A 25231-nucleotide genomic window follows, 5' to 3' on the forward strand; every position below is an offset into this window, starting at 1 on the left:
CTTTTCAGTTGTTCAGAATCTGCAGGTGGCCAATTTGTCTCTGATTGCAGACATTTGTATCACACATAATAAGCTCTCAGCGAATTTTTTATATACTGTTATTATTATTTCACCTGATTACTCAAACAGGGACATTGCAGTTGGTCTATTTGTTTTCTGAACAAATTTCCTGTGTTCCTAGTTAAACATTAATTGTTTAGTTCCTCAACTTCTCTCGATCTTCTGATGCACTCTGGAGAAGTACTGAAAAACATTTTATTTTCCCCTCTACTTTTATTTTGATGTTCAAGTTAGACATCAGATTTACTTTGTGTTTTGAGGCTATTTTCAAAATGGGTATACACTACTAATTTATGATTTGGTCACTAGAATGAAGATCTTTGCTTAGAATATTTTGCATTTTTAAAATTTATATACTCTGACATTTGAATACACCTTCTAAAAGAAAATACTTCAGTATATGTCCTCACAGTATCCTTATCCTACACCAGCCTTGTTCTGTTTATTTTTTGCACAAAAGGATTAATTTAAATTCCGCTAACTAGGATAACTTGTCTTTGCCAATACGCGTAAGTGTTTTGAGATATTTATAAAAAGAAGTCACCAAACACAATCTGTCCAGCTTGTCAAAAATCACTAAATAACCAGTTTCAGGTTTTGAAGCTTTACAACATCCTCATTTGCTAAAATTTAGTGCTATAGGGAAACACCAGAAAATGCGTGAAAAGCCACAAAGTACTAAACAAATATTATTTTTATGCAGTCTAGTCATAGCAAATTCAGTGATTCATGGTAGTGAATTTTCTAGGAAAGAATTAGCATATATGATCATTTTGTTTATTATTATGACACTAACCAATGTTCTTATTTGCTTTTAAATGCTTTAGGATAATCTGTCTGGCAAGCACCTATTGGAAGCCCCCACCCCTGCCAATTGCTGTGTTTGTCTATATTTAAATTTGTTCCCATACCTCTTACAAGTCAGATGACAGTGAGTGCCTATCAGATCCAATAAGACTTGGTAGAAATAATCTTCCAAAACTCCATATGGGAAGAGAAGCAAAGAGCCTGTTACTAGCCGAGACATCACTAAAGGTTCACTGGGTTGAAATATCAACAACATGGGTATTACCAAAGAAAAACGAGGCAGGGGAGCAAGAGGAAAACTCATCCTTAAAGGCACAGCTAGCAAGGAAATGGAGTACTTCCAGTTGAAACTGCTATAAGAGCAACAGGAGGAAAACCAATGAAGAACAGGAAATTTTTAAAGCACCATGGGTAAACTTCAGGCTACTTAATCTTGTTAATATTTGAAGTAGCCAAGTTTGGATAATTCAGAGAAAGATTCAGAGTCAAAGAGGATAAATGAAATGGGCAAAATATCAAAAAGGCTACAGAGGCACACCAACAATGTGTGTGTCTCATAGCATGTGACACAGGGTTGACTCTCACTGACTCAGAAGTGGGCCCTTCCATTTATTAGTAATTAATTATGATACACACTAATTTTATGCTTGGAAACCAAGCCACGGAGTCCATATTTTGATAAACTGTAATATTTTGATTCCATCTTTTGTTCTTCCTGTGTCTTCTGTTCTTCCTTCCTCCAGTCACATGAAATTGCTATCCGTGCATTTCCTGCAAGTGGTGTAGAGAGACTGCCAGGCTTGGGTCAGTGGGCAGGATGGGAGGTCTAGCAATCATTGCACCTCACCACTTAGGTGAGGTCAATAGACAACCAACCACTTCTCAGTGTGTGTTAACATGGAAATACAATATTTTCATATTTTCCACTGGAGAGGTCACCTGTATCAGCATCCTGGGATCATGTTCCCAGTAAACTAGGCAGAGGAGCCCAGAACAATGAATTTTTTTTTTTAGTAGGTCAGTTTCATTGTTGCTCTAAAAAAAAAAAAAGTAGATACATTTTACCAGATTTGTGCTGCCACTGAAAATCACCCCAGTGATAAAAAGGACCACGTAAGAGGTGATTTGTGATTTATAAAGATCTTCTTTATCTGTCTCTGACAACATCAGAAGGGGATAATTTTTCTGATTAATTTTTTAAAAAAGAAGAGAAAAAGACAACTTGCTTCTCCTAGGCCAGATTCACAAGCATTCACTCAGAATGCTATCATGTTGTACATTACCAAAAAAGTAACAAAAAAATACATGTAGCTTGATGAACCCAAATAGAAGCTGCAATAAATGGAACTTAACACTGAAATATTTTATCATATGCTTGTGTGATTGGGGAAGATGTGAATCTTTACAAAATTACCTTGTGGCCCTTAATACCAGGCTTGGAAAATCACTTAGCAACCAGCTTCCTCTTTTCCTCATGGGGCATAATTAGGCCACGTCCTGTTTGTTTTTAAAATTCAGAATCTTGTTTAGGTGTTAAATACAATCAGTCATTAGATATACAGAGATGAAAATGAACAGAATAAACAATGTTTGGCCAAGATATAGAAAGAATTTGTTGTTTCTTACCGGACTTTTCCTCTAAAAGCGTAAGCATAGAAAGAAAAAATAAACAGAAAATGAGAGGTGAAATGTATATTCAAGAAGATGCAACTCAAGGCTCAGAATAACCTTACTTTAAAGCAGCTCTCCAAGGCATGGCTTTTATAAAGGCTTCCTGTAGGCATCAGTATGGTCATTCCCAAGCTGCTGGCTTTAGACCACCCCCAAAACATGCCACTTGGCCATACTGTTTTGAGCTATAGGCACTTGAAAATAGCAAATTCGGGGAGAAACTTTCTCTGAACAACCCTAATCTGCCTAAAGATAAATCTTCCAGAAAGAGACTAATTGTCATGAGTATAATCAACAAGGGAGAGGAGATGAGGGTCGACACCATATCCAGACAAACTTTGCCACAAACTATCACATTTCCCATCTATGCTTCCAAAGGCCCATTCATGCTCCCTAAAAATCATTTACTCTCCCCTTAGATGCCTCCTTCCTTCTCCCTATTAAGATGGTATTTAGCCCTGAATTCTGAAACCACCTCTGAGTTACTCATTTTCCTGAGGGTCTGCCAGGTATACATGAATAGACATGTTAATAAACTTATGTTTGTTTTTCTTTTGTTGATCTGTCTTTTTGCTAAAGAGTCACAACTGAAGACCTAAGATGGGTTGATTTGTTTTGCCTCCTCTCCCAGATCAAGTGATAGAGGACATGGGTGTGGTTTCCAATTGAGCACATTCTAAGCTCCCTTTTTGAATGGCTTCAGTTCAGTTCAGAAGCTCAGTCGTGTCTGACTCTTTGCGACCCCAGAGACTGCAGCACACCAGGCTTCCCTGTCCATCACTAACTCCTGTAGCTTACTCAAACTCATGTTCACTAAGTCTGTGATGACATCCAACCATCTCATCCTCTGTCATCCCCTTCTCCTACCGTCCTCCATCATTCCCAGCATCAGAGTCTTTTCAAATGAGTCAGTTCTTCGCATCAGGTAGCCAAAGTATTGGAGTTTCAGCCTCAGCATCAGTCCTTCCAATGAATATTCAGGACTGATTTCCTTTAGGATGGACTGGTTGGATTTCCTTGCAGTCCAAGGAACTTTCAAGAATCTTTTCCAACACCTCAGTTCAAAAGCGAAGTTCAGGAGAAGGAAATGGCAACCCACTCCAGTATTCTTGCCTGGGAAATCTCACGGACAGAGGAGCCTGGTGGGCTATAGTCCATGGGATCAAAAAGAGTCAGATATGACTGAGTGCTCACGCACTCACACATACACACACATACATGTATACACACACACACACACACACACACACACACACACACACACACACACACACACACACACAAGGCTTAGCTAGATCTAAACCGAAGTCCTACAGGCAACTCAAAGAACTTTGTGAGGATTCCCTTCCAAAAACACCACACCCACTTAACGCTCTAACGTCCACATATGCATTCAAGCACAGCATACAAGCAGATCTTGGAACTGTATAGATTCAGAACCTCTCATGTTTTAGAAGAATGAACTTCAAGTAGGAAAGTATTCACAAGGCAGAAAAAAAAAAAAAAAGCGAAGTTCAATTCTTCAGCGCTCAGCTTTCTTTATAGTCCAACTCTCACATCCATACATGATTATTGGAAACACCATAACTTTAACTAGATGGACCTTTGTCAGCAAAGAAATGTCTCTGCTTTTTAATATGCTGTCTAGGTTGGTCATAATTTTTCTTCCAGGGAGCAAGCGTCATTTAATTTCATGGCTGCAGTCACTATCTGCAGTGATTTTGGAGCCCCCAAAATAAAGCCTGCCACTGTTTCCACTGTTTCCCCATTTATTTGCCATGAAGTGATGGGACCAGATGCCATGATCCTAGTTTTCTGAATGCTGAGCTTTAAGCCAACTTTTTCACTCTCTTCTTTCACTTTCATCAAGAGGCTCTTTAGTTCTTCTTCACTTTCTGCCGTAAGGGTGGTGTCATCTACATATCTGAGGTTATTGATATTTCTCCCAGCAATCTTGATTCCAGCTTGTGCTTAATCCAGCCCAGTGTTTCTCATGATGTACTCTGCATATAAGTTAAATAAGCAGGGTGACAATATACAGCCTTGACATACTCCTTTCCCTCTTTGAAACCAGTCTGTTGTTCCATGTCCAGTTCTAACTGTTGCTTCCTGACCTGCATACAGCTTTCTCAGAGGCTTACTTTTATCAAATAGACTTTGAAATTAGAAAGTTATCCTTGGTAATAGTGAAAGGAGCTGGAAAATTCCATGAATGCATTGCAGCCTATCATGAATCTAAAACATGAGATTTTACTCAAATTCCAATCTTGTCAGGGAATCTGGTTCTTATTAACTGCTCTCAAGATACTCTGTCTAAAACCATCAGTTTTTTCATCCCATCCTTCATTTGTTACCACTCCCCATGGGAAATGGCAAATTATTTCCCTGGTGAGTGGTCCCTGGCCCCCAGGAATGCTCTTTTCTTTCCTCCACAATTTATTTATTTGTTTTTTTTTTTTTGGCCACACCATGCAGCATGTGGGACCTTAGTTCCCTGACCAGGGATTGAACCCACATCCCCTGCATTGGAAGTCTTAACCACTGGACAGCCAGTGGTTAAGCCAGCCCTTCCACAACTTCTTAATAAAGGCTTCATGTCTTTTTCCATGTTTCATTTCCTAAATCCATCCTTTGCATCATCCCTAGAATTATTTTCTAAAAATAGTGAAGTGAGTGTGTAACTCTGCCCTGCAAAAACCTCCCTACTATGTAGAAAATAGAGTGCAAACTCCATTCTGTCATTTAATGCCTCATGATGGGCTCCAGCTCTCCTTCACTCCCTCATCTTCCACTGCTGTCTCTATGAAATCTACACTTAGCTGTAGTCACTCCTTGACATCTCCTGAACATGTAGAACATTCATACTTCCCTGACTTCTGCTCAGGCTGCTTCTTCAGCTTTGATGCTGTCTTCCTCTCCTTCAAATTGTTGTTGTTGTTTAGTCACTAAGTCATTTCTGACTCTTTGTGACCCCGTGGACAGTAGCCTGCCAGGCTCCTCTGTCCATGGGTTTTCCCAGGCAGGGATACTGGAGTGGGTTTCCATTTCCTACTCCAGGGGAATCTTCCTGACCCAGGGATTGAATCCGCATCTCTTGCATTGGCAGGTGGATTCTTTACCTCTGAGCTACCGGGAAGTCCTCTCTTTCACACACTATCTTACTTATAATTTAAGGCCAATAGCACTTCCTCCATGAGGCCTTCCCTAAGCATCCCAGAGTAAATAGTTCCCTGGCGTTTATTAGTCACAGAGAAAACAGAGGTACACATGGCTAGTATATTTTTTGCGATTCTTATTTTATTCTGTATTACTTAGACATCTCCATTCAATTATTCAGTTCAGTTCAGTTCAGTTGCTTAGTCGTGTCTGACTCCTTGTGACCCCATGGACTGCAGCACACCAGGCCTCCCTCCCTGTCCATCACCATCTCCCAGAGCTTACTCAAATTCATGTCCATTGAGTCGGTGATGCCATCTAATCCCATCTCATCTTCTGTCGCCCCCTTCTCCCCCTGCCTTCAATCTTTCCCAGCATCAGGGTCTTTTCAAATGAGTCAGTTCTTTGCATCAGGTGGCCAAAGTACTGGAGTTTCCACTTCAGCATCAGTCCTTCCAATGAATATTCAGGACTGATTTCCTTTAGGATGGACTGGTTGGATCTCCTTGCTGTCCAAGGGACTCTCAAGAGTCTTCTCCAATATTCAATTATTAGCTCCAAGTAATGATTATGAATGGGCTCTCTCTAGCCCCAAACAAAGTACAAGGCACACAGTAGGTGCTCATATCATATTTATGAATTTTCTTTTTGTGGTCATTAAAACATAATACAAATGTTTTAAGAACAGTGTCTTTTAAAGTTCAGAAAGATGAATTGTTCTCTGAAATAAGGCTGAATTGTATATAATATATAGCCCAAGGGATATGGCCCCAGATGTAATGGTTCCTTCACCAGCTCTTATAAACATAAAATTCACTTTACTTCTATTTAACAGTTGATCTCTCTGCCCATTAGTGACCTCAAGGGCTAATATATATTATCAAGACTCCAAGGAAGTGGCACAGCTTTGCACAAACATTGGTGCAGAGCTATGTAATTGGTTCTCCAGAGTGGAATGTTCTCCCATAACAAAAAAATCCCTTGTGTTTCAGCATAACTGAGGATCAGGATAGGGCCCACGTCCCATGTACTGCTTTCAGACCCAGACCATTGCTAAGTAGTACAAAGAAATGAGAATTATTAAGGTCCAGGACTTTGATTTACAAACAAAAAGAATTTTTGGGTTAAAATTAAATAGCTTCAAAGGAGTTGTCATGGAGGGAGGTGCAAACGTTTTTATATAGTCTGATGAATTTAATCCCTTATTTTCTGGATGCTTTTGAATAAGTTATGCTGTTTCTCAATACCATTTTGTAAAGTAGGGATGATGCTATCTTATAGAACTGTCATGAGGATTAAAAGATGTGAATGATAGTGACAGGTAATAATGACTGAGACTTTACTACTATTGTTTAACTTTATGAGGTTGGTGTCATTGTTACCTCTTATTTACCAGTGAGGAAAAGGAGGCTCGGATGAGCTCCAAGATCACGTGGCTACAAAAGATGAGAGCGGGACTGGATCCCTGCTTCTCTAATTCCAGAGGACTTTGGCAGTGGTGGGTCATTGGTTGTTTAGTCCATCAGTCATGTCCAACTCTTTTGTGACCCTATAGACTGTAGCCATGTCCATGGGATTTCCCAGGCAGGAATACTGGAGGGGGTTGCCGTTTCCTTCTCCTGGGGATCTTCCCAGTCCAGAGATTGAACTCACATCTCCTGAAGTGGATTCTTTACCACTGAGCTACTGGTGAAGCCCAATTCCCATGGTCCTTATCAGCACTGAGATTTAGAAACAACAGAGCTGAAAGCTACACATCACAGAGTCTAGAAAATAATCCTGGATTTTTCCAGTGGAAGGAGTTAAATAGATCATGCTGTTCTATCATAGCAGGTCACAGGGAATGAGGTTTTCAGAAAGGAGCTTGAATTTCTAGGCATGGTTTTGAATCTGAGAAATAAACTCTGATTATAAGGTAAATGTCTCAGCTTTTTTCTAAAATTAAGTGCATTTTATGAAATTAGAATCAGAAGAATAAATATAAACATATGAATGCTAAGGGTCCTCCTCACCTTCTCATTCTAGGCTGTATGTTGACTAAAGCATCTTTATTCTATATGTTGTTTTAATTGTTAGCAGCTATCAACACCTAGGCTATGCTCCTTGGGTTAAGGGTTTCTTCAGACTGATAAACAAACAAAGATAAAACATGACAAGACAATTCTCCTTTAGGGAAAGCAAAGATATTTCTTGATTTAAAATGAACTATCATCAGAGTGGTTTCTAATTATGGAAAAGATGATAAAAGAAACGAAAAAGAGATGCATACCTCCAGGTACTCGTGTTCACAGAAAAAGAGTAAGCAAATTTTGGGATTGAACAATACATATAGCTAAAATATAACCAATGTCTCTAAGTGCAAAGATGTTCCTTTGACCATCCTTGTGATCAAGGATGCTTTCCACGGAACACATGACCCCTGCCCTCTGTGGATGGAGAGCCTCTCTCTGGGTGCATTATTATAAATCACTTTTTTATGCAAGTAGTCTTTCAAGATAGGGCTTGTTGAAGCCTTCATTTCTACATGAAGAGCTAGAAATCTGCAGGATTTAAAAACTGAACTCTGTTTAAGACCCAGACCAAATCTAACAGTGGTGAATAGAGAAAATATGCATCATAGTTTTAATGATCCTTTTATGGAGATTTTGTGCTCCAAACACATCCCTGTCCTCTTAACAAGGAACTGAGCTGCCGTGGGAATTTTTGGCATCAAGTTTCATACAGTGGGATCAAGACGCAAAAAACTAGATCTAATTTAGAAGTTTTTTAAGAGTCTACAATTGTTTGACCTTAAAAATAGGATGGCTGTCTTCTGAATCTTTATATTTTAGCTAATGAGATTTTTTTAATAGATATAACCACTTCCTATCAGTTATGTACCAATAGCCAGGTATTGACAAGGAGTAAAAGGATTACTTATTTATTATTAATAAGCCATTAACAGTTATCTATTGGTTACCTAATAAAGACCAGACACTATTCATGGTGACCAAAACAATAGGAAGAAGAGACAAAAAGCTTCCATTAACTTCTAGGGGAGAGGAAAGATAATAAATAACAAATATAACAAGTAAGCAAAGTATGTAGGATTTTAGAAGATGATAAATGTAATTTTAAAAGGTAGAGTGAATAGAAGGGTTTGGGAATGGCAGGGTATAGAGTTTTGTGATTTTTATTATTTTTTAAATTTTTAAAAATTGGAGTATAATTGCCTTACAATGTTGTTTCTCTGCTGTGCAATAAAGTGTCTCAGTTACCTGTGTACACATATCCCCTCCCTCTTAAACCCCACCCTTCTAGGTCATCGCAGAGCACCGAGCTGAGCTCCCTGCGCTATGTGGCAGCTTCCGGCTAGCTGTCTATTTTACACATGGTAATGTGTGCATGCCAATCCTAAACTCCCTATTCATCCCATCCTCCCTCCCTCTCTGTGTCTACATGTCTGTTTTCTACATCTGAGTCTCTATTCCTGCCCTGGAAATAGATTTGTGATTTTTAAATAAGGTGGTCAGGAGAGGCCTCATTGAGAAGGCGTCCTGGACAAGTTGAGAGGGGAGGCAGTGCCGGTATTTGGGGGAAGAGGACGCCTCCAGGGGGCCAGGGAGGAGCGGGGTGAGAAGGAAGAGTGGCAGGTGTTAGTCTGGGGTCATGGGTGTCGCCACCATGAAGGTCTTGGAGGCCACCGAGAAGACCGGCTTCACTCTGCTCCAATGCAGGAGTTCTCAGCAGGGACATGTAGTCACTTTTGATTGCTCAGAAGAAGCGCTGATGAAAAGAGACCAGAAAAATGCCAGGGTGTGACATACGCTGTTGTTTTTTATTACTCTTTGGAAGCTTGTTTTGATTCCTCATGTACCATGCTAAAAATAAAATAAAGATGGGCTTCACATGGGCTGGGAGTTGAAAGAGAGCTTCAACTAGGCAAAACAGAACGCGGTCCGCCCATCTTGCCTTCCCTCTATGTTGGCCACTTCAGGATGAGTAGCTCAGATTGGCATCTGTGGCTCTGTACCGCTGCTGTGCTGGTGGCTGATTTGAAACAATAGTTCCTAAGGTCCATGGGCAGTAGGTGGCTGTCCTTTAGACAATATAAGAGACAGAAGGAAATCTCACCTTCATTCTGTTAAGAAATGCAATTTCCCCCAGTCTCTGAAGAAACGTACATTTTCTGATATAATTAATATGGGTGATTCATACTCTAAGATTTTTTTCTAAAACAATTAAAAAGTATATTCATTGTTGTAGATTATTTCTGGCACTAAAAAAAAATTCTCCTTAGAAAAAAGGAATATATACTTTTTTCTTATACTGCTATACTTAATTTTATACTATTATTCATACATGCGTAGAAACTACTTAGTATAAAAATAAATATAATAGTATAAGAGAGATAATAAAGTATCTATCTTTCCTCCTCAAGGTCAAGGACCACAAGTGACTGAATTCTGAGACTTCAGATAAGAAAACAGATATCTCATTAGGATGTATGGGATTAGGGGAAGAGGATTATGACGAAAAACTGGCCTCCACAGAAAACAACACATTAATAAACTTTAGAAAAGAGCCTACAAATGACTCCTGTAAGAGAAGAAACAGTTGTTCATACCATTTATCCATTCCAATAATTGAGAAAAACTTGGCTTTAATTGAAGGGGAAAGATGAAAAATTTGCTCTCTTTATAAAATAATGCAAGGGATATAAGTTGCATTATACCACAATGAAACACCAAGTTCCATATATTTCCCACAGTGAAGAGCATCCTTTTGTCCAATCAACCAGCAAGTATTGTCTAAGTACCTGTATTGACATGCCATTCAATGTCACAGACTCCAGAGGAAAGGCTCCTTCAAGGCAAGAATAAGCAAACTTCTGGGTGCAGGGTTAGTCTTCACAAACCCAATACTTATTGAACTATTCACAAGTTATGTTTCTGCCATAAACTTAATTTCCAAAACGATTGCTTCTTGAGTCCATTCTATCCTGAATACACCATAGCTAATAAAAATGGTTATAAATTAAAATCTATACCCTTAGGACTAACACAACTGAGGCGGAAGACCTTAAAGATAGAAAAATAGCCTTTTAAATAATAATTAGCATTGTAATTGGGTGCATGCTTAGTCATGTCCAACTCTTCTGTGACCACATGGACTGTAGCCTGCCAGAATTCCTCTGTCCATGGAATTCTCCAGGCAAGAATAGTGGAGTGGGTTGCCATGCCCTCCTCCAGAGGATCTTCCCGACCCAGGGATCAGACCTGCATCTCTTGTGTCTCCTGCATTGACAGGTGGATTCTTTACTACTAGTGCCACTTGGGAAACCTTAGCACTGTAACTAAAAGTATATAATTCAAGAATTTGCTGCCTTTGGTTGAAGACACCCTAATGTTTTTATGTGAGTCAATACTGAGTCTATTGTTTCATTCAATTAGATTTTAAGTTGATAACAGAAGCTGAGGCTTAAGGTCTCCAACCCTAGTGTTCATGTTTCTGGAACCCCCAATCAGATAAAGTTGTCTGAAACAGTAGAAAATAATGAAAGAATCTACAGTTATGCAAGGAAATTCTAACTTCTACACCTCACAAAGGTAAGCAAAATACCAGGTACTCAAAGGGTAAAACCACCATTACTTGGAGAAATAATGATAAAGGCAATCCAGATTGAATTAATATTCTGCTCATTTTCAAGGAGATCAAAACATACCAGAGCTTAGGGATTTCTTCTGACCATCGTGGGATAGGTAAAAGGGTTTGGAAAAATTATATTCTAATTTTAAATTTCAGGAAATGGAAACAGAATTCTCTAAGAAAAAATAATTAGTAATGAAAGAAAGATCAAACACACTTCAGATATGAAAAGAATTCTTCTGCAGATAGCCAATGACTTATTACAATTCAGGAGAGAAAAGAATATATTGATAAAAGAAGATCCCACCCAATTCCCCATCTATCCTTCTCTACAAGGCTTGGGAAAAAAGAGACACATCTCATATGTCAACTCCAGATGATTTTGGTCAAGCTGCTTGCAATTCCGTCTAGAGGGGGCTTCTCAGACTATCTCTGGGATGTAGGACCTAGTTGCAAGATCTGCTGAGGGTTTGGAAGGGGAGTGGCAGCTTCTACACTCCATGCTTGACATGCCTGGTCTAAACTCAACCCAAATCAAGCTTGCCCTGTGAAGCTCTCCTTGAAGAGTTGAACCCATGCTGAGCTTTTCCCTTCCAGCTTGCTGCCCTGGAGGTCTGCACTGAGCACTTATATCAGAATGCTTGCTATCTGTACCCTGCCCTGGCACCACGCAGAGTTTCTACCAGGAGCAAATGCCAGTGTGTAGGAGACTGCAGCTCTCCTCCCCCAACGGATGACTCTCTGTTTTTGCTGATCTCAATGGGGTGCTGAACCTTCTGCCAAAGTGAGGACAGGAAAGGGGGTGTTGTTACCAAGCAGCAGTGAATTCAGGGATTCTGCTCTCTGGCAGGCTAATGTGAGGGTGGGAGGGTGGGTGGAACACCTGGAATAGGCAAACAGCACCAGCGTCTTCAATTGCAAGCTCGCTATCTCCCCCTCCCCAGAGTTCTTGATGAAATAACTCCGTTTTGGATGGCAAATCTCCTGGACCAAGATTAAATGGACTGCTCCTTCACAACTCCATGTCAAAGTCTTTAATTCCTCATTTCGCTGAATTTTGCAGGAGAAAGGGAGGCACTGCTAGAGCACATGCCAGGCTAGGTCAACTCCCACTCTCAGCATTTCCATCAGCCCTCTTTTCCTTGCCTTTGCTCAAGTCCTCCCTCGCTATTTTTATTTTCTTCCTGCCTCCCACAAGTCTCTGAACTTAAGGAAAAGAAAAATGGAGCTGAAAAGGGAACTGATACTTACAGAGCCCCTTCCTAAGTGACAGGCATCAAAGGGGGAATTTTGCAACACTATCTCGTCATGTTGACATCAGTCCTGAGAAAGTATGTATGATTTTTCCTATTTTACAGATTTAGGATCTGAAATGCTGAGTTAAGGAGCTTGCCCATGGACACACGGATAATAAGATGCTAACTCAAAGGCCCATGTTCTTCCTCTTTAACCAATGTGCTTCAAGGAAGTGCTTTCTTTCTTGGTCCCCTTGCTATATCCTTAACCTGCTCCTAAAACAGCAATTTCCATAGAGATTATTGGGCTAGAATACACAGCAGAATATCAAAGCTGAAAAGGATTTAAAGAGGACTGAATCACAGGCCCTAATTCAATGTAGATGAGAATATATACTGTGTGTTTAACTTGGCAGAAAGGAGGAGGTTGTTGGAGTTCAAGTCCTGGTCCTTTCAGCTGCCTCTTGATATCTCGGAGTTGATTTCTTCTATAAAACAAGGGGATCACCACTTCCTTGCCTGTGTAACAGCATAGCTTGCCCAATACATCTTTCTGATCATGACAGTTTTTGTAAAACATAAACCATTATTATAGTGAATCACTGACATAAAAAATTCCTTGCTGATTGATTGATCAGGGGAACTGAAATATACGTCATATAAAAACAAGGTGCCATTCCTTAATATTTAAAATAAAGGTGACACAGCAGCCATTAAGCCAGGCTGACCCATAAGCTTGGCTTTGCTCTCTTGTCACATGGAACTTAGGTGGGAGTGTGTGTATGTAGACTGACATGGGCTCTTTAGATACCATTAAAGTGATAGCCTTCAAAGAATTTGTGAGTACTCCTAAATTATTTGTAAAATGTTTTGGATGATTTAATGTATTTTTCATTATTCCTCTGTAAAGAGAACCAATAGCTTTCATCAAAAGTAGTATAATATAGTAGGTAAGAGTTCTTTTTTTGTAATATGCTGTATGTCCAAAACCAAAAACTAATAATTGTTTCTTGTAATGCATTTATCTCTTAAATAAGGTAAAAATTAAAATGTTGAGTTGCAAACCAAAGGCAAATAACACTAGCTTTTAGGTTAATTGGGCTTCCCTGATAGCTCAGTTGGTGCAGAACCTGCCTGCAATGCAGGAGACCCCAGTTCGATTCCTGGATTGGGAAGATCTGCTGGTGAACGGATAGGCTACCTACTCCAGTATTGTTGTGGCTCAGCTGGTAAAGAATAAGCCTTTATTCTGAAATGTAGGAGAGCTGGGTTCAATCCCTGGGTTGGAAAGATCCCCTGGAGTAGAGAAAGGCTACCCACTTCAGTATTCTGGCCTGGAGAATTCCATGGACTATATAGACCATAGCATTGTAAAGAGTTGGACACAGTCGAGTGACTTTCACTTTTAAGTTAATTATTTTAAAAAGTGTATCAATCTCTTAAATGATGTAGAAAACAAAAAAGTGGAATTGTAAACTGTTTTTACAATGTTAGCTTTATACCTGCCATCTATTACTGAAATCTCATTTAAAAAATACTGTAGCAGGTAAACATCATGAATTAGAAAACAGATTTCTCAGTTTAAATCTCAGCAACTTCACTTAGTAGCTGTGACATTTTGGGTGAGTTAATTAGTTCTTTCATGCCTCAACTTTCTCATCTGTAGAATGGAGGTAAAAATAGTACCCATCTCATAGGTTATTGTGAGGATCAGTTCATTTCAGTTCGGTCGCTCAGTCATGTCCAACTCTTTGTGACCCCATGGACTGCAGCATGCAGTTTGATCCCCTGGAGGAGCGCACGGCTACCCACTCTAGTATTCTTGCCTGGAGTATCCCCATGGATAGAGGAGCCTAGCGGGCTATAGTCCACGGGGTTGCAAAAAGTCAGACATGACTAAGTGACTAAGTATAAGGCTTAATCAATAGTAAAATCATTTTAATAATACTGTCTACCTTCATAGGATCCTTTTAAGAATTAAGGAACTAGTGCCTGTAAAGTAGTTAGTATTTTGTAAGTAAATTTATGTAAGGCCCAAAGGAGTTGCTCAGTAAATGATAACTATTATTAATCAGAATAATTCAGTTTGTTTCATGGTGACTATTCATAAATCTCAAAGGTCTCAAGGTCAGAGACTATTTAGAGAACTTACAATGGCAATTATGTTGCTGGTTGGCAGATCTGAAAATGTGATCTGACTGTATATCAAATGCTTCACATATATTAATTCATTTATCCTCACAACCCGTCCATCTTGGGAGGCACAACAAGGCATGGCTCATAGTTTCATTGAGTTAGACAAGGCTGTTGATTCATGTGATTAAGCTTGACTGGGGTTTAAATGTTTAAGCAACTTACTCAGGATCATATGGATAATGAGTACAGAGCCAGAATGAAAACTTTGTTGTTGTTCAGTCCTGTCCAACTCTTTGCAACCACTAGGCCTCCCCGTCCTTCATCTCCCTGAATTTGCTGAAACATGTCCATTGAGTCAATGATGCCATCCAAACATCTCATCCTCTGTCGCTCCCTTCTCAGTCTTTCCCAACATCAAGGTCTTTTCCAATGACTCAGCTCTTTGCATCAGGTGGCCAGAGTACTGGAACTTCAGCTTCAGTATAAGTCCTTCCAATGAATATTCAGGGTTGATTTCCTTTAGGATTGACAGGTTTAATCTCCTTGTCATCCAAGAAACTCTCAAGAGTTTCTAGCACCACAATTTGAAAGCTTCAATTTTTTGGCACTCAGCCTTCGTTATGGTCCAACTCTCACATCCATACATGACTACTGGAAAAACCACAAATTTGATTATACAAACCTTTGTTGGCAGAGTGATATATCTGCTTTTTAATATGCTGTCTAGGTTAGTCATAGTTTTTTTCCTAAGGAGCAACTGTATTTTAATTTCATGGTTGCCACCGTCTGCAGTGATTTTGGAGCCCAAGAAAATAAAATTTGTCACTGTTTCCACTTTTCCCCATCTATTTGCCATGAAGTGATGGGACTAGATGCTGTGATCTTAGTTTTTTGAATATTGAGGCTTAAGTCAGCTTTTTCACTCTCCTCAATGACCCTCATCAAGAGGCTCTTTAGTTTCTCTTCACTTTCTGCCATTAGAGTGGTATCATCTGCCTATCTGAGGTTGTTGATACTGCTCCCAGCAATCTTGATTCCAGCTTGGGATTCATCCAGCCTGGCATTTCACATGATATACTCTGCATATAGCACAGGTACTCAGTTAAATAAGCAGAGTGACAATATACAGCCTTGACATACTCCTTTCCCAATTTTGAACCAGTCCATTGTTTCATGTCTGGTTAACTGTTGCTTCTTGACCTGCAGACAGGTTTCTCAGGAGACAGGTAAAGTGATTTGGTATTCCCAATTCTTTAAGTATTTTCCACAGTTTGCTGTGATTCACACAGTCAAAGGCTTTCACTTAGTCAATGAAGTAGTAGTAGATGTTTTTCTGGAATTCCCTTGTTTTCTCTATGATCCAACAGATGTTGGCAATTTGATCCCTGGTTCCTCTGCCTTTACTAAATCCAGATACATCTGGAAGTTCTTGATTCATGTACTGCTGAAGCCTAGTTTGAAGGATTTTGAGCATTACCTTGCTAGCATGTGAAGTGAGTAAAACTGTGTGGCAGTTTGAACTTTCTTTGGCATTGTCTTTCTTTGGAATTGGAATGAAAATTGACCTTTTTCAGTCCAGTGGCTACTGCTGAGTTTTCCAAATTTGCTGACATGTTGATGGTTGGATGGCATCATTGACTCGATGGACATGGGTTTGGGTGGACTCTGGGAGTTGGTGATGGACAAGGAGGTCTGGCGTGCTGCAGTTCATGAGGTTGCAAAGAGTCGGACACAACTGAGTGACTGAACTGAACTGTGTGCAGGTCTTTAACAGATTCATCTTTTAGGATTTTAAATAACTAAGCTGGAATTCCATCACCTCCACTAGCTTTGTTTGTAGTAATGCTTCCTAAGACCCACTTGACTTCACACTTCAGGATGTCTGGCTCTCCGTGAGTGACCACACTATTATGGATATCTGGGTCATTAGGATCTTTCTTGTATAGTTCTTCTGTGTATTCTTGCCACCTCTTCTTAATCTCTTCTGCTTCTGTTAGGTCCTTGCTATTTCTGTCTTTAATTGTACTCATCTTTGCATGAAATGTTCCTTTGTTATCTCCAATTTTCTTGAAGAGATCTCTAGTCTTTCCCATTCTATTGTTTTCCTCTATTTCTTAGCATTGATAGCTGAGGAAGACTTTCTTATCTCTCCTTGCTATTCTTTGGAACTCTGCATTCAGTTGGGTATATCTTTCCCTTTTTCCTTTGGCTTTTGCTTCTCTTTTTTCTCAGCCATTTATAAGGCCTCCTCAAACAACCACTTTGCCTTTTTGCATTTCTTTTTCTGGGGGATGGTTCTGGTTACCACATCCTATACAATGTTATGAACCTCCATCCATAGTTCCTTAGGCACTCTACCTATCAGATAATCCCTTAAATCTATTTCTCACTTCCAGTGTATAGTCATAAGGGATTTGATTTAGGTCATACCTGAATGGTCTAGTGGTTTTCATTATTTTATTCATTTTAAGTCTGAATTTTGCAATAAGGAGTTCAGAATCTGAGCTACAGTCAGCTCCCAGTCTTGTTTTTGCTGACTGTATAGAGCTTCTCCATCTCTGGCTGCAAAGAATATAATCAGTCTGATTTTGGTATTGACCATCTGGAGATGCCCACGTGTAGAATCAACTCTTGTGTTGCTGGAATAGGATGTTTGTTATGACCCATGCGTTCTCTTGGCAAAACTCTGTTAGCCTTTGCTTTGATTCATTTTGTATTCCAAGGCCACTTTTGCATTCCAATCCCCTATGATGAAAAGGTCATCTTTTTTGGTGTTAGTCTAGAGGTCTTGAAGGTCTTCATAGAACCACACAATTTCAGCTTCTTTGGCTTTAGTGGTTGGGGTATCGACTTTGGATTATTGTGAAACTGAAATGGTTTGCCTTGGAAACAAGCCAAGATCATTCTGTTGTTTTTGAGATTGCACCCAAGTACTGCATTTTGGACTCTTTTGTTGACTATGAGGTCTACTCCATTTCTTCTTAGGTCCTCTTACCCACAGTAGTAGATTTAATGGTCATCTGAATTAAACTGAATGTAAGCTTAGTTCTGACTTATTTCAGAGGAAAAATTTGGATTCGGTACAGAAATGAGAGTTTGTAGTTAAGGACAACCTCTCAAAGTAAGTCAGCTGTGATCCTTGACTCACCAAAGAACAAAAATAATGGAATTAACAGCAGCCCATAACAAAAGGAAAAGATAATATTTTACCAAGAATTAAAATGTAGTGTCTGTTTTCTCAATTCCATGAATGCTACAGGAGCCACAGGATTCAAGGTACATCGTGAGCAGAACACATCACTGAAGCACGTGATGAAAGCTCTATGGGTTTTGGAAGAAATGGATATGTCTACCTCTGAGATCCTGTGAAGGGTAAGGAAGCCAAGAGATTGTGAAATGGAGGCCAGAGGAGAAGTTGACTACATAAGAATATATTTAATAAGGACTGAGTGAATAGAGGCAGGCGTTTGGAGCATAAGGGGAAGTTCATCCTCTGTGGGCCACCTGCCGTATCAACTATACATTATTTAAAATTTTATTATAGGAGTAAAATTGCTTTATAATGCTGTGTTAGTTTCTGCTATGCAACAAAGTGAATCAGCAATATGTATACATATATTCCTTCCCTTTTAAGATAAGCTTGTAGCTAACAAGAATGTTGAACAAAATCTGTCCAATATTTCTGATGTTAGCTCTCAGTGCTGGCTTCAAATATTTAGTGAACTGATTTGAAGAGGGATGGAAAATGATGTCATTTCTCACTGAAATAAATTTGGTGGGGGTGCACAATATAGAATCCCATTGGAAATGCTAGCTTTCAATAGGGTTTCCTGAAGAAGCACCATACTTACTCAAGGGATTTTGTTAAAACAAAATTAGGAATGCTAAAACAATTTAAGAATGCTTCTGGAATGACTTCAAAATCAACCTACAGGCAGCACAAAAGTTATTTTATTAATGCATTTTCCTAGTTTGATACTCAAGAGTAGTTACTGGTCTTGGCTCTACATGACTTCTGGCTATTTGGGTTTCCTGATTTATCACCATTTAATGATATTCTTAAAAATGTGCCCCAGACTCTGCAAACAATTCTAACAATAGAATGATCCTTCAAAGTAGTATCTGATATTACAATATGGTGCTTACTAAATTAACTCATTCCACCCTTATAATAGCCCTGTGAAGTTGGTACAGGGGTTATCTTCACTCACTAATGAAGAAACCATGGCTCAGGTTTTGTAACTTGTGTACAGCAACCCCAGCGAAGAGGTAGAGCGCAGTTGTCTGAGTAATTGTGATGTCATTGAAATAGCTGTCTATTTGCATCTCCCTCAAATTATTTTAAAGGGAATTAATGGTATTCCACTGTATGTTAAGATTTCTTCTTGTTGTTTTTGTTTTCCCCTTTGAGAAATCTTTTAAGAACAAAACCATTTGTGAAAGATGTAATAGAGGTCAGTTTCTACCCTGAATGTAAAGTGTGTGGTACCAAGGGAAGCAGAGAGCAGAGTGATTTATCCTACATCTCTGTTTCCATATTCTCCTTTAAAAGAAAAATCTTTACATTTTATTAACAGAAAGATAGGGACATCCCAACAACCACTGTGTGAGGTAGGTGTTCATTATTTTCATTTTAGTTATGAGGAAACTGATACTCAAATAGGTTTAAGAAACTTGCTTAAGTTTGCAAGAGGTTGAGTTCACTCTATCAGATTCCAGTATCTTTTCTGTAAGATAAACTAGCACTATATGCTAGGTTCTTCAGGGGTAAGTACAAAGTCTCTATTTGTGCTTAAAGAAATATCAATCACAAATGTCCAGTATGGAAAAAACTGATTTTAAATTCCTCTGAAAGGTCAATCAGATTTGGTTCAAAACTAAAGTTTAAGACAGGCAAGAGATTGTCCAAACCTCTTCGAATGAATTCAAGACTTGAGATACAGATACATTATAGTCCCATGACTCTCAATAAAAGAGCAAAAGTTATCTTAAAATATGTATATACAAGTATATATAAATAAATAAATGCATACATACATATATACATAATAGTGTGATGGTTAATTTTATGTCAACTTGGCTGGCTATCAGGTATCCAGGTTAGACATTGTTTCTGGATGTGTTATGAAGGTGTTTCCAGATAAGATTAGCATTTGGGTAGCATTTGAACTGGTGGACTCAGGAAAGTACATAGCCCTCCCTTATGTGGGTCAGCATCATCTAATCTATTGAGGATCTAAAGAGAAAAAAAGGGAAAGGAAGGAGGAATTCACCCTGTTTTTCTGACTCATCTTTTGTGCTAGGACATCTCTTCTCATCTTGCGCCCTCACACTGGAATTTACACTGTTAGCCCTTCTGGTTCTCAGGCCTTAAGACTGAAATGAATTATACCATCAGCTTTCCTGGGCCTCCAGCTTGTGGAGAGCATATTGTGGGACTTAGCCTCCAAAATCATGTGAAGCCAATTTGTTACAACAACATCTATTATCTATCTATCACGTATATACATCTATCTATCACATATACTGGAGAAGGAAATGGCAACTCATTCCAGTATTCTTGCCTAGAGAACCCCATGGACAGAGGAGCCTGGCAGGATACAGTTCATGGGTCGCAAGAGTCGGACATGACTTAGTGACTAAGTCACCATCACGTATACACATATATTCTGTTAGTTCTGTTTCTCTGGAGAACCCTGAATAATACCCTAGTAATAAAGAAACAAACAACTGCAAAGTACTAATTATGCACCAGGAACTGTTACTAGGATATTCTGTGTGCTTTCTCCATTCACTCATTTATCAAATAACTATCTGCATGCCCAATATGTGCCATGTACTGTGCTAAGCACAGGGGACAAAAAATCAAAGAAGATTTGATCCTGCCAGAGACCAACAATAACCTGCAGAAAAACTCCATAAGGACTATTATCACCCTTCAGTTCAGTCTCTCAGTTGTGTCTGAATCTTTACGATCCCATGGACTGCAGCGTGCCAGGCTTTTCTGTCCGTCACCAACTCCTGGCACTTGCTCAAACTCATGTCCATCGAATTGGTGATGCCATCCAACCATCTCATCCTCTGTCATCCCCTTTTCCTCCTGCCTTCAATGAGTCAGTTCTTCACATCAGGTGGCCAAAGTACTGGAGCTTCAGCTTCAGCATCAGTCCTTCCAATGAATATTCAGGACTGATTTCCTTTAGGATTGACTGCTTTGATCTCCTTGCAGTCCAAGGGACTCTCAAGAGTCTTCTCCAACACCACACAGTCCAAAAGAATCAATTCTCTGGCACTCAGTTTTCTTTACAGTTCAACTCTCACATCCATTCGTGACTGCTGGAAAACCCATAGCTTTGACTAGATGGACCTTTGTTGGCAAAGTAGTGTCTCTGCCTTTTTTTTTTTTTTTAATTATCCTTCCTTTACAGAACAGGAAATATAATCTCAGAACAATTATGGGGCTCATCTAAGTTTACACAGGTAGAACATGGCAGAGCTGGGCCTGCTGTCTGGACATCTGCTTTTTCAATTATTATATGCCTACGTCCTAAGATTCTATAAGAAATTATTTAAACAAATGGCCACAAAACACTTGGAAGAGAAGGTGGTAACCCTAGGTGCCAAAATGTGCTGGGTAGATTTGTCTTCAGAAGGGTGTTTTACACAGTCGTTAGGAGTGCCATTGGCAGACAGCCTTCATCTGTCAACACTTCAGGGTCTGACACAGCTGGAGAGAGCCACCTTGGCCAAGGTCATGCCCCTTCTTAGCAAGCCCATATGGAGCACAGATTGATGTAGCAGTATAACGGTTATTCATCTCAGCCCAACTTAGAACAAATGTGAAGGGTCATTCTAGCTCAAGAGTTCCCCAGATGATTAGCTGAGGCTGTTGTTGGACATGCAAAACAGCTCACCTCCACCCTCTGCCCACCCTACCCCTCAGTACTGAGCCCAGTATCTTGCACATTAAACTTGGAGTTGGAGATAATATGCTTCATGGAAAACCTGTTGCGAAAAGGAGGGACTCTATCCTTTTGGACAGTCCAGTCCCTTTGGATTGAACTCTGTCCGGTCCTCCAAAGAGCACAACTATAACATGAACCTAAGTTACACAGAGACAGCATTTGGGTTTAATTTGTTTAACACATTTCTCTCAATGATGAGGCAGTCTTTCTCAAAAAGCAGTGAACTCTATAAGATAGAGGGAGCACTGTTACTGTTGCAGGAACCTGTATCAATCACATAAATGGATATTTAACTGAAATTGGTATTTTTAAGCCCTGCTGCTGGCTAGTATGTAACATAACATCACTGGTATTTAGAAATCAGTGATTAGAAATCTTTAAAGGGAAATTTCCTCATTTCAATAGGTTTGGGGAATAACTTAAGATAAATGGGAAAATCCCATTTCCCATTACTCTGAGATTATTTAAAATATAGTGACACAGAAACTGTGTCCATGTCTATCAGTATCCATTCACTCCTTCGACTTTTAATGACAGAGCCTGGGATTTTAGCTGGATATATGTGTATCTGGGCTTCTCAGGTGGCTCAGTGGCAAAGAATCCACCTGCCAGTGCAGGAGATGGCAAGAGATGTGGATTTGATCCTTGGGTTGGGAAGACTCCCTGGAGGAGCAAATGACAACCCACTCCAGTATTCTTGCCTGGAGAATTCCATGGTCAGAGGAGCCTGGTGGGCTACAGTCCATCCTGCTTTGCCTTCAATGTGGAATAGAAATAAAGCATCTATTCTGTTTAAGCCATGACTATTAATATTTTGGTTTCTGGTGAGGCCCATCTACCAATATTCTAACTCATACATATCCCTAATTCAACAATTAATTCAAAACTAGTTGAATCCCTAATTCAAACCTGGGTGATTTTCCTTCTTTACCCTATTAGTATAATATCTTAAGGCTTCCCTGGTAGCTCAGATGGCAAAGAATCTGCCTGCAAGGCAGGAGATCCAGGTTTGATCTCTTGAGAAGGGAATGGCAACCTACTCCAGTATTTTTGTCTGGAGAATTCCATGGACAGAGGAGCCTGGTGGGCTACAGTCCATGAGGTCATAACAAGTTGGACACGACTGACTAACGCTTTCATGATATCTTATTAGGAGATCACAACATGAGAAGAATAGAAATTAGCATCTTTTGATTGTGAGTTGCATCCTCCTCTCTCTCTCTCTCTTTTTTTTTTTTTTGGTGCTTTGCCTTGTCCTGGTCCATATTAAAACTTGATTTCTATATAAAAATCAAGAGCCAAGGTAAGATCTGGACTGGAACTGTGTTTATTTGTCAATATAGTAGGATTTTTGCTAGCAGCTAAAACCTTAATTTTTTATGTTGCTGAAGCTTTGTTTTTTAGGGAGGAGTAATTTTCATATAGGTTTGTTTATATTGTATACACAAGTAGATATATATGATTCATTCATACATCCATTCATTCATTTTATTCATTTATCAAGTCATTTGACAATGAAATATATATAGTAAACCTATCCAAACAAAGAGAAAATAAATTCATGGTAAGAGATATCAAATGGGTTACAATTCTTTACTACATATTTACAGGTAGATGAAAAGAAGTGAATTACAACCTTGTCTTAAAATTCTTCAAAAGAAATATCAGCCATTGTTGTGAATCCTACCATTTTCTTTAACTCTATTAGTGTAGCAATTGATGCTTTTGTGGCATTAGAACCAACGCCTAACAAATATTCTGATATATCATTAATTGGTATAGGTCCTATTTCTCTTTTTGTACCTGAATTAAGTGTAGATGTATGAACATTTGATTGCGTGGCTGGAAACATCTAAAGTCGTACAAAACATTGCTCATTTTTATCCTGACACTAACTGGATTTCAGAAGGTTATTTCCATTTACCCAGTTCTGGAGATAAGGTTCTATTTATGTCCTTTGTGAAATATCCCTATAGTTGGTTGTGGGTTATCTAGATGAGGACAAGGATTCTAAAGGCAAGAATATCTTTTCAGTTCTCCCTTTATAGTTATGTTTATCTATAAACATGCCTATCTTTCCCTAAAGTAGCCATCGCAGCTTATTTTCTTACACTAACTGTCAAAAATCATGGATATTTGGGAATCATAGTAATGACAGAGGTAGGTTCTCACATTAGAGGGAGCTGGCTGGGAATGCCAGGGCAGTAGTGGTGTGGGGTCCCAGGCTTTCTTGGTCTGTGGGGCTACTGGTCTGCCCAACCCTGAGATTACTTTCTCTGAGTGTCTCAATTTAGTTTTTGCACCGTTTCTCTGTTTTTGGCGGTCTTAACCACATCATGTCAATGTCTTACTTTAAAAACAGGTGTTGGTACATCTGTGTCTCTTTTTCTGTTTTGCATATAGGGTTATCGTTACCATCTTTCTAAACTCCATATATATGCATTAGTATACTGTATTGGTCTTTATCTTTCTGGCTTACTTCACTCTGTATGATGGGCTCCAGTTTCATCCATCTCATTAGAACTGATTCAAATGAATTCTTTTTAATGGCTGAGTAATATTCCATGGTGTATATGTACCACAGCTTCCTTATCCATTCGTAGACCCAGAGGAATCGGGTGGAGAGGGAGGTGGGAGGGGGGATCGGGATGGGGAATACATGTAAATCCATGGCTGATTCATGTCAATGTATGACAAAAACCACTACAATATTGTAAAGTAATTAGCCTCCAACTAATAAAAATAAATGGAAAAAAAAAAACCAAACAGGTGTTGGGAAAAGCTCAGAGTGACAGCCACTCTCCTTGGTATACCCTTAGCAACATATGCAGTGGGAGGAATAGCTACGAGATGACTTGAGTAGACATATTCTTTCTTTTTTTAATTGGAGTAGAGTTGCTTTACAATGTTGTGTTAGCTTCTGCTATACAACAAAGTGAATCAGATATACGAAGAGATATTCTTTTTGATGGAAAGGATCTTAGATTCAACTAGCTTTCAGAAAATAAATACCACATGTCTGGGTCTTTCTAATAAGTTTTATTTCATGTAAATTTGTTCACTGAATTCCAAAAACTTGGCTTCTTACACTTATCCAGGTTCTCCCCAATGCCCACTGTCTATTACACCCTAAATAGAAGTAAATATAAATTGGTTTCAATCATTTAAATAAAATTTTACAATTAACAAAAATATTTTAGTAAGTAAAAAATGATTTGAAAGATGTCAACTGAAAAGTGAAAGTGTGCACATTTAAAATGGCCTTGTTACTACAAACTGCTTATATTACAGACCAATATGTGAGTTTAAAATTTGTACCTTCCATTACAGAAGGGAAAGGAAACTAGTATATGTCATGATTCCCTTTTCAAGAAGACATCTTAAGATGGCAAGTGAGTATATGATTAAAAATTATCTGACATATTATTTGCTGTGGTTGATTACTATCAGCAGTCATGTTAGTTGATTCTAACAGCAGTGGTAAAGGCCATTATAAGCACTAAAGAAAGCATCATTAGAGATTTTATCCATCCCAGGCAGGCACCCAAAGGATGGGTGATTACAACTCCTATA

General features: G+C 39.1%; 1 protein-coding gene across 7 annotated transcripts in view; it reads right to left on the reverse strand.

Moving 5' to 3' along the window:
- Positions 1–25231, reverse strand: part of SGIP1 (SH3GL interacting endocytic adaptor 1) — a 228096-nt gene that overhangs the window by 85256 nt on the left and 117609 nt on the right. Inside the window, exon 10 of one of the 7 annotated variants that reach the window (XM_043461049.1) lies at positions 2494–2505. The exons of the other annotated variants lie outside the window; for them this stretch is intronic. Within the exon in view, the coding sequence (XP_043316984.1) occupies positions 2494–2505 (12 nt within the window). The remainder of the gene's footprint in view (positions 1–2493; positions 2506–25231) is intronic. 7 annotated transcript variants of the gene reach the window in all.

This window comes from Cervus canadensis, chromosome 2 (genome assembly GCF_019320065.1).
Source record: "Cervus canadensis isolate Bull #8, Minnesota chromosome 2, ASM1932006v1, whole genome shotgun sequence".
NCBI classification, from domain to species: Eukaryota; Metazoa; Chordata; class Mammalia; order Artiodactyla; family Cervidae; genus Cervus; species Cervus canadensis.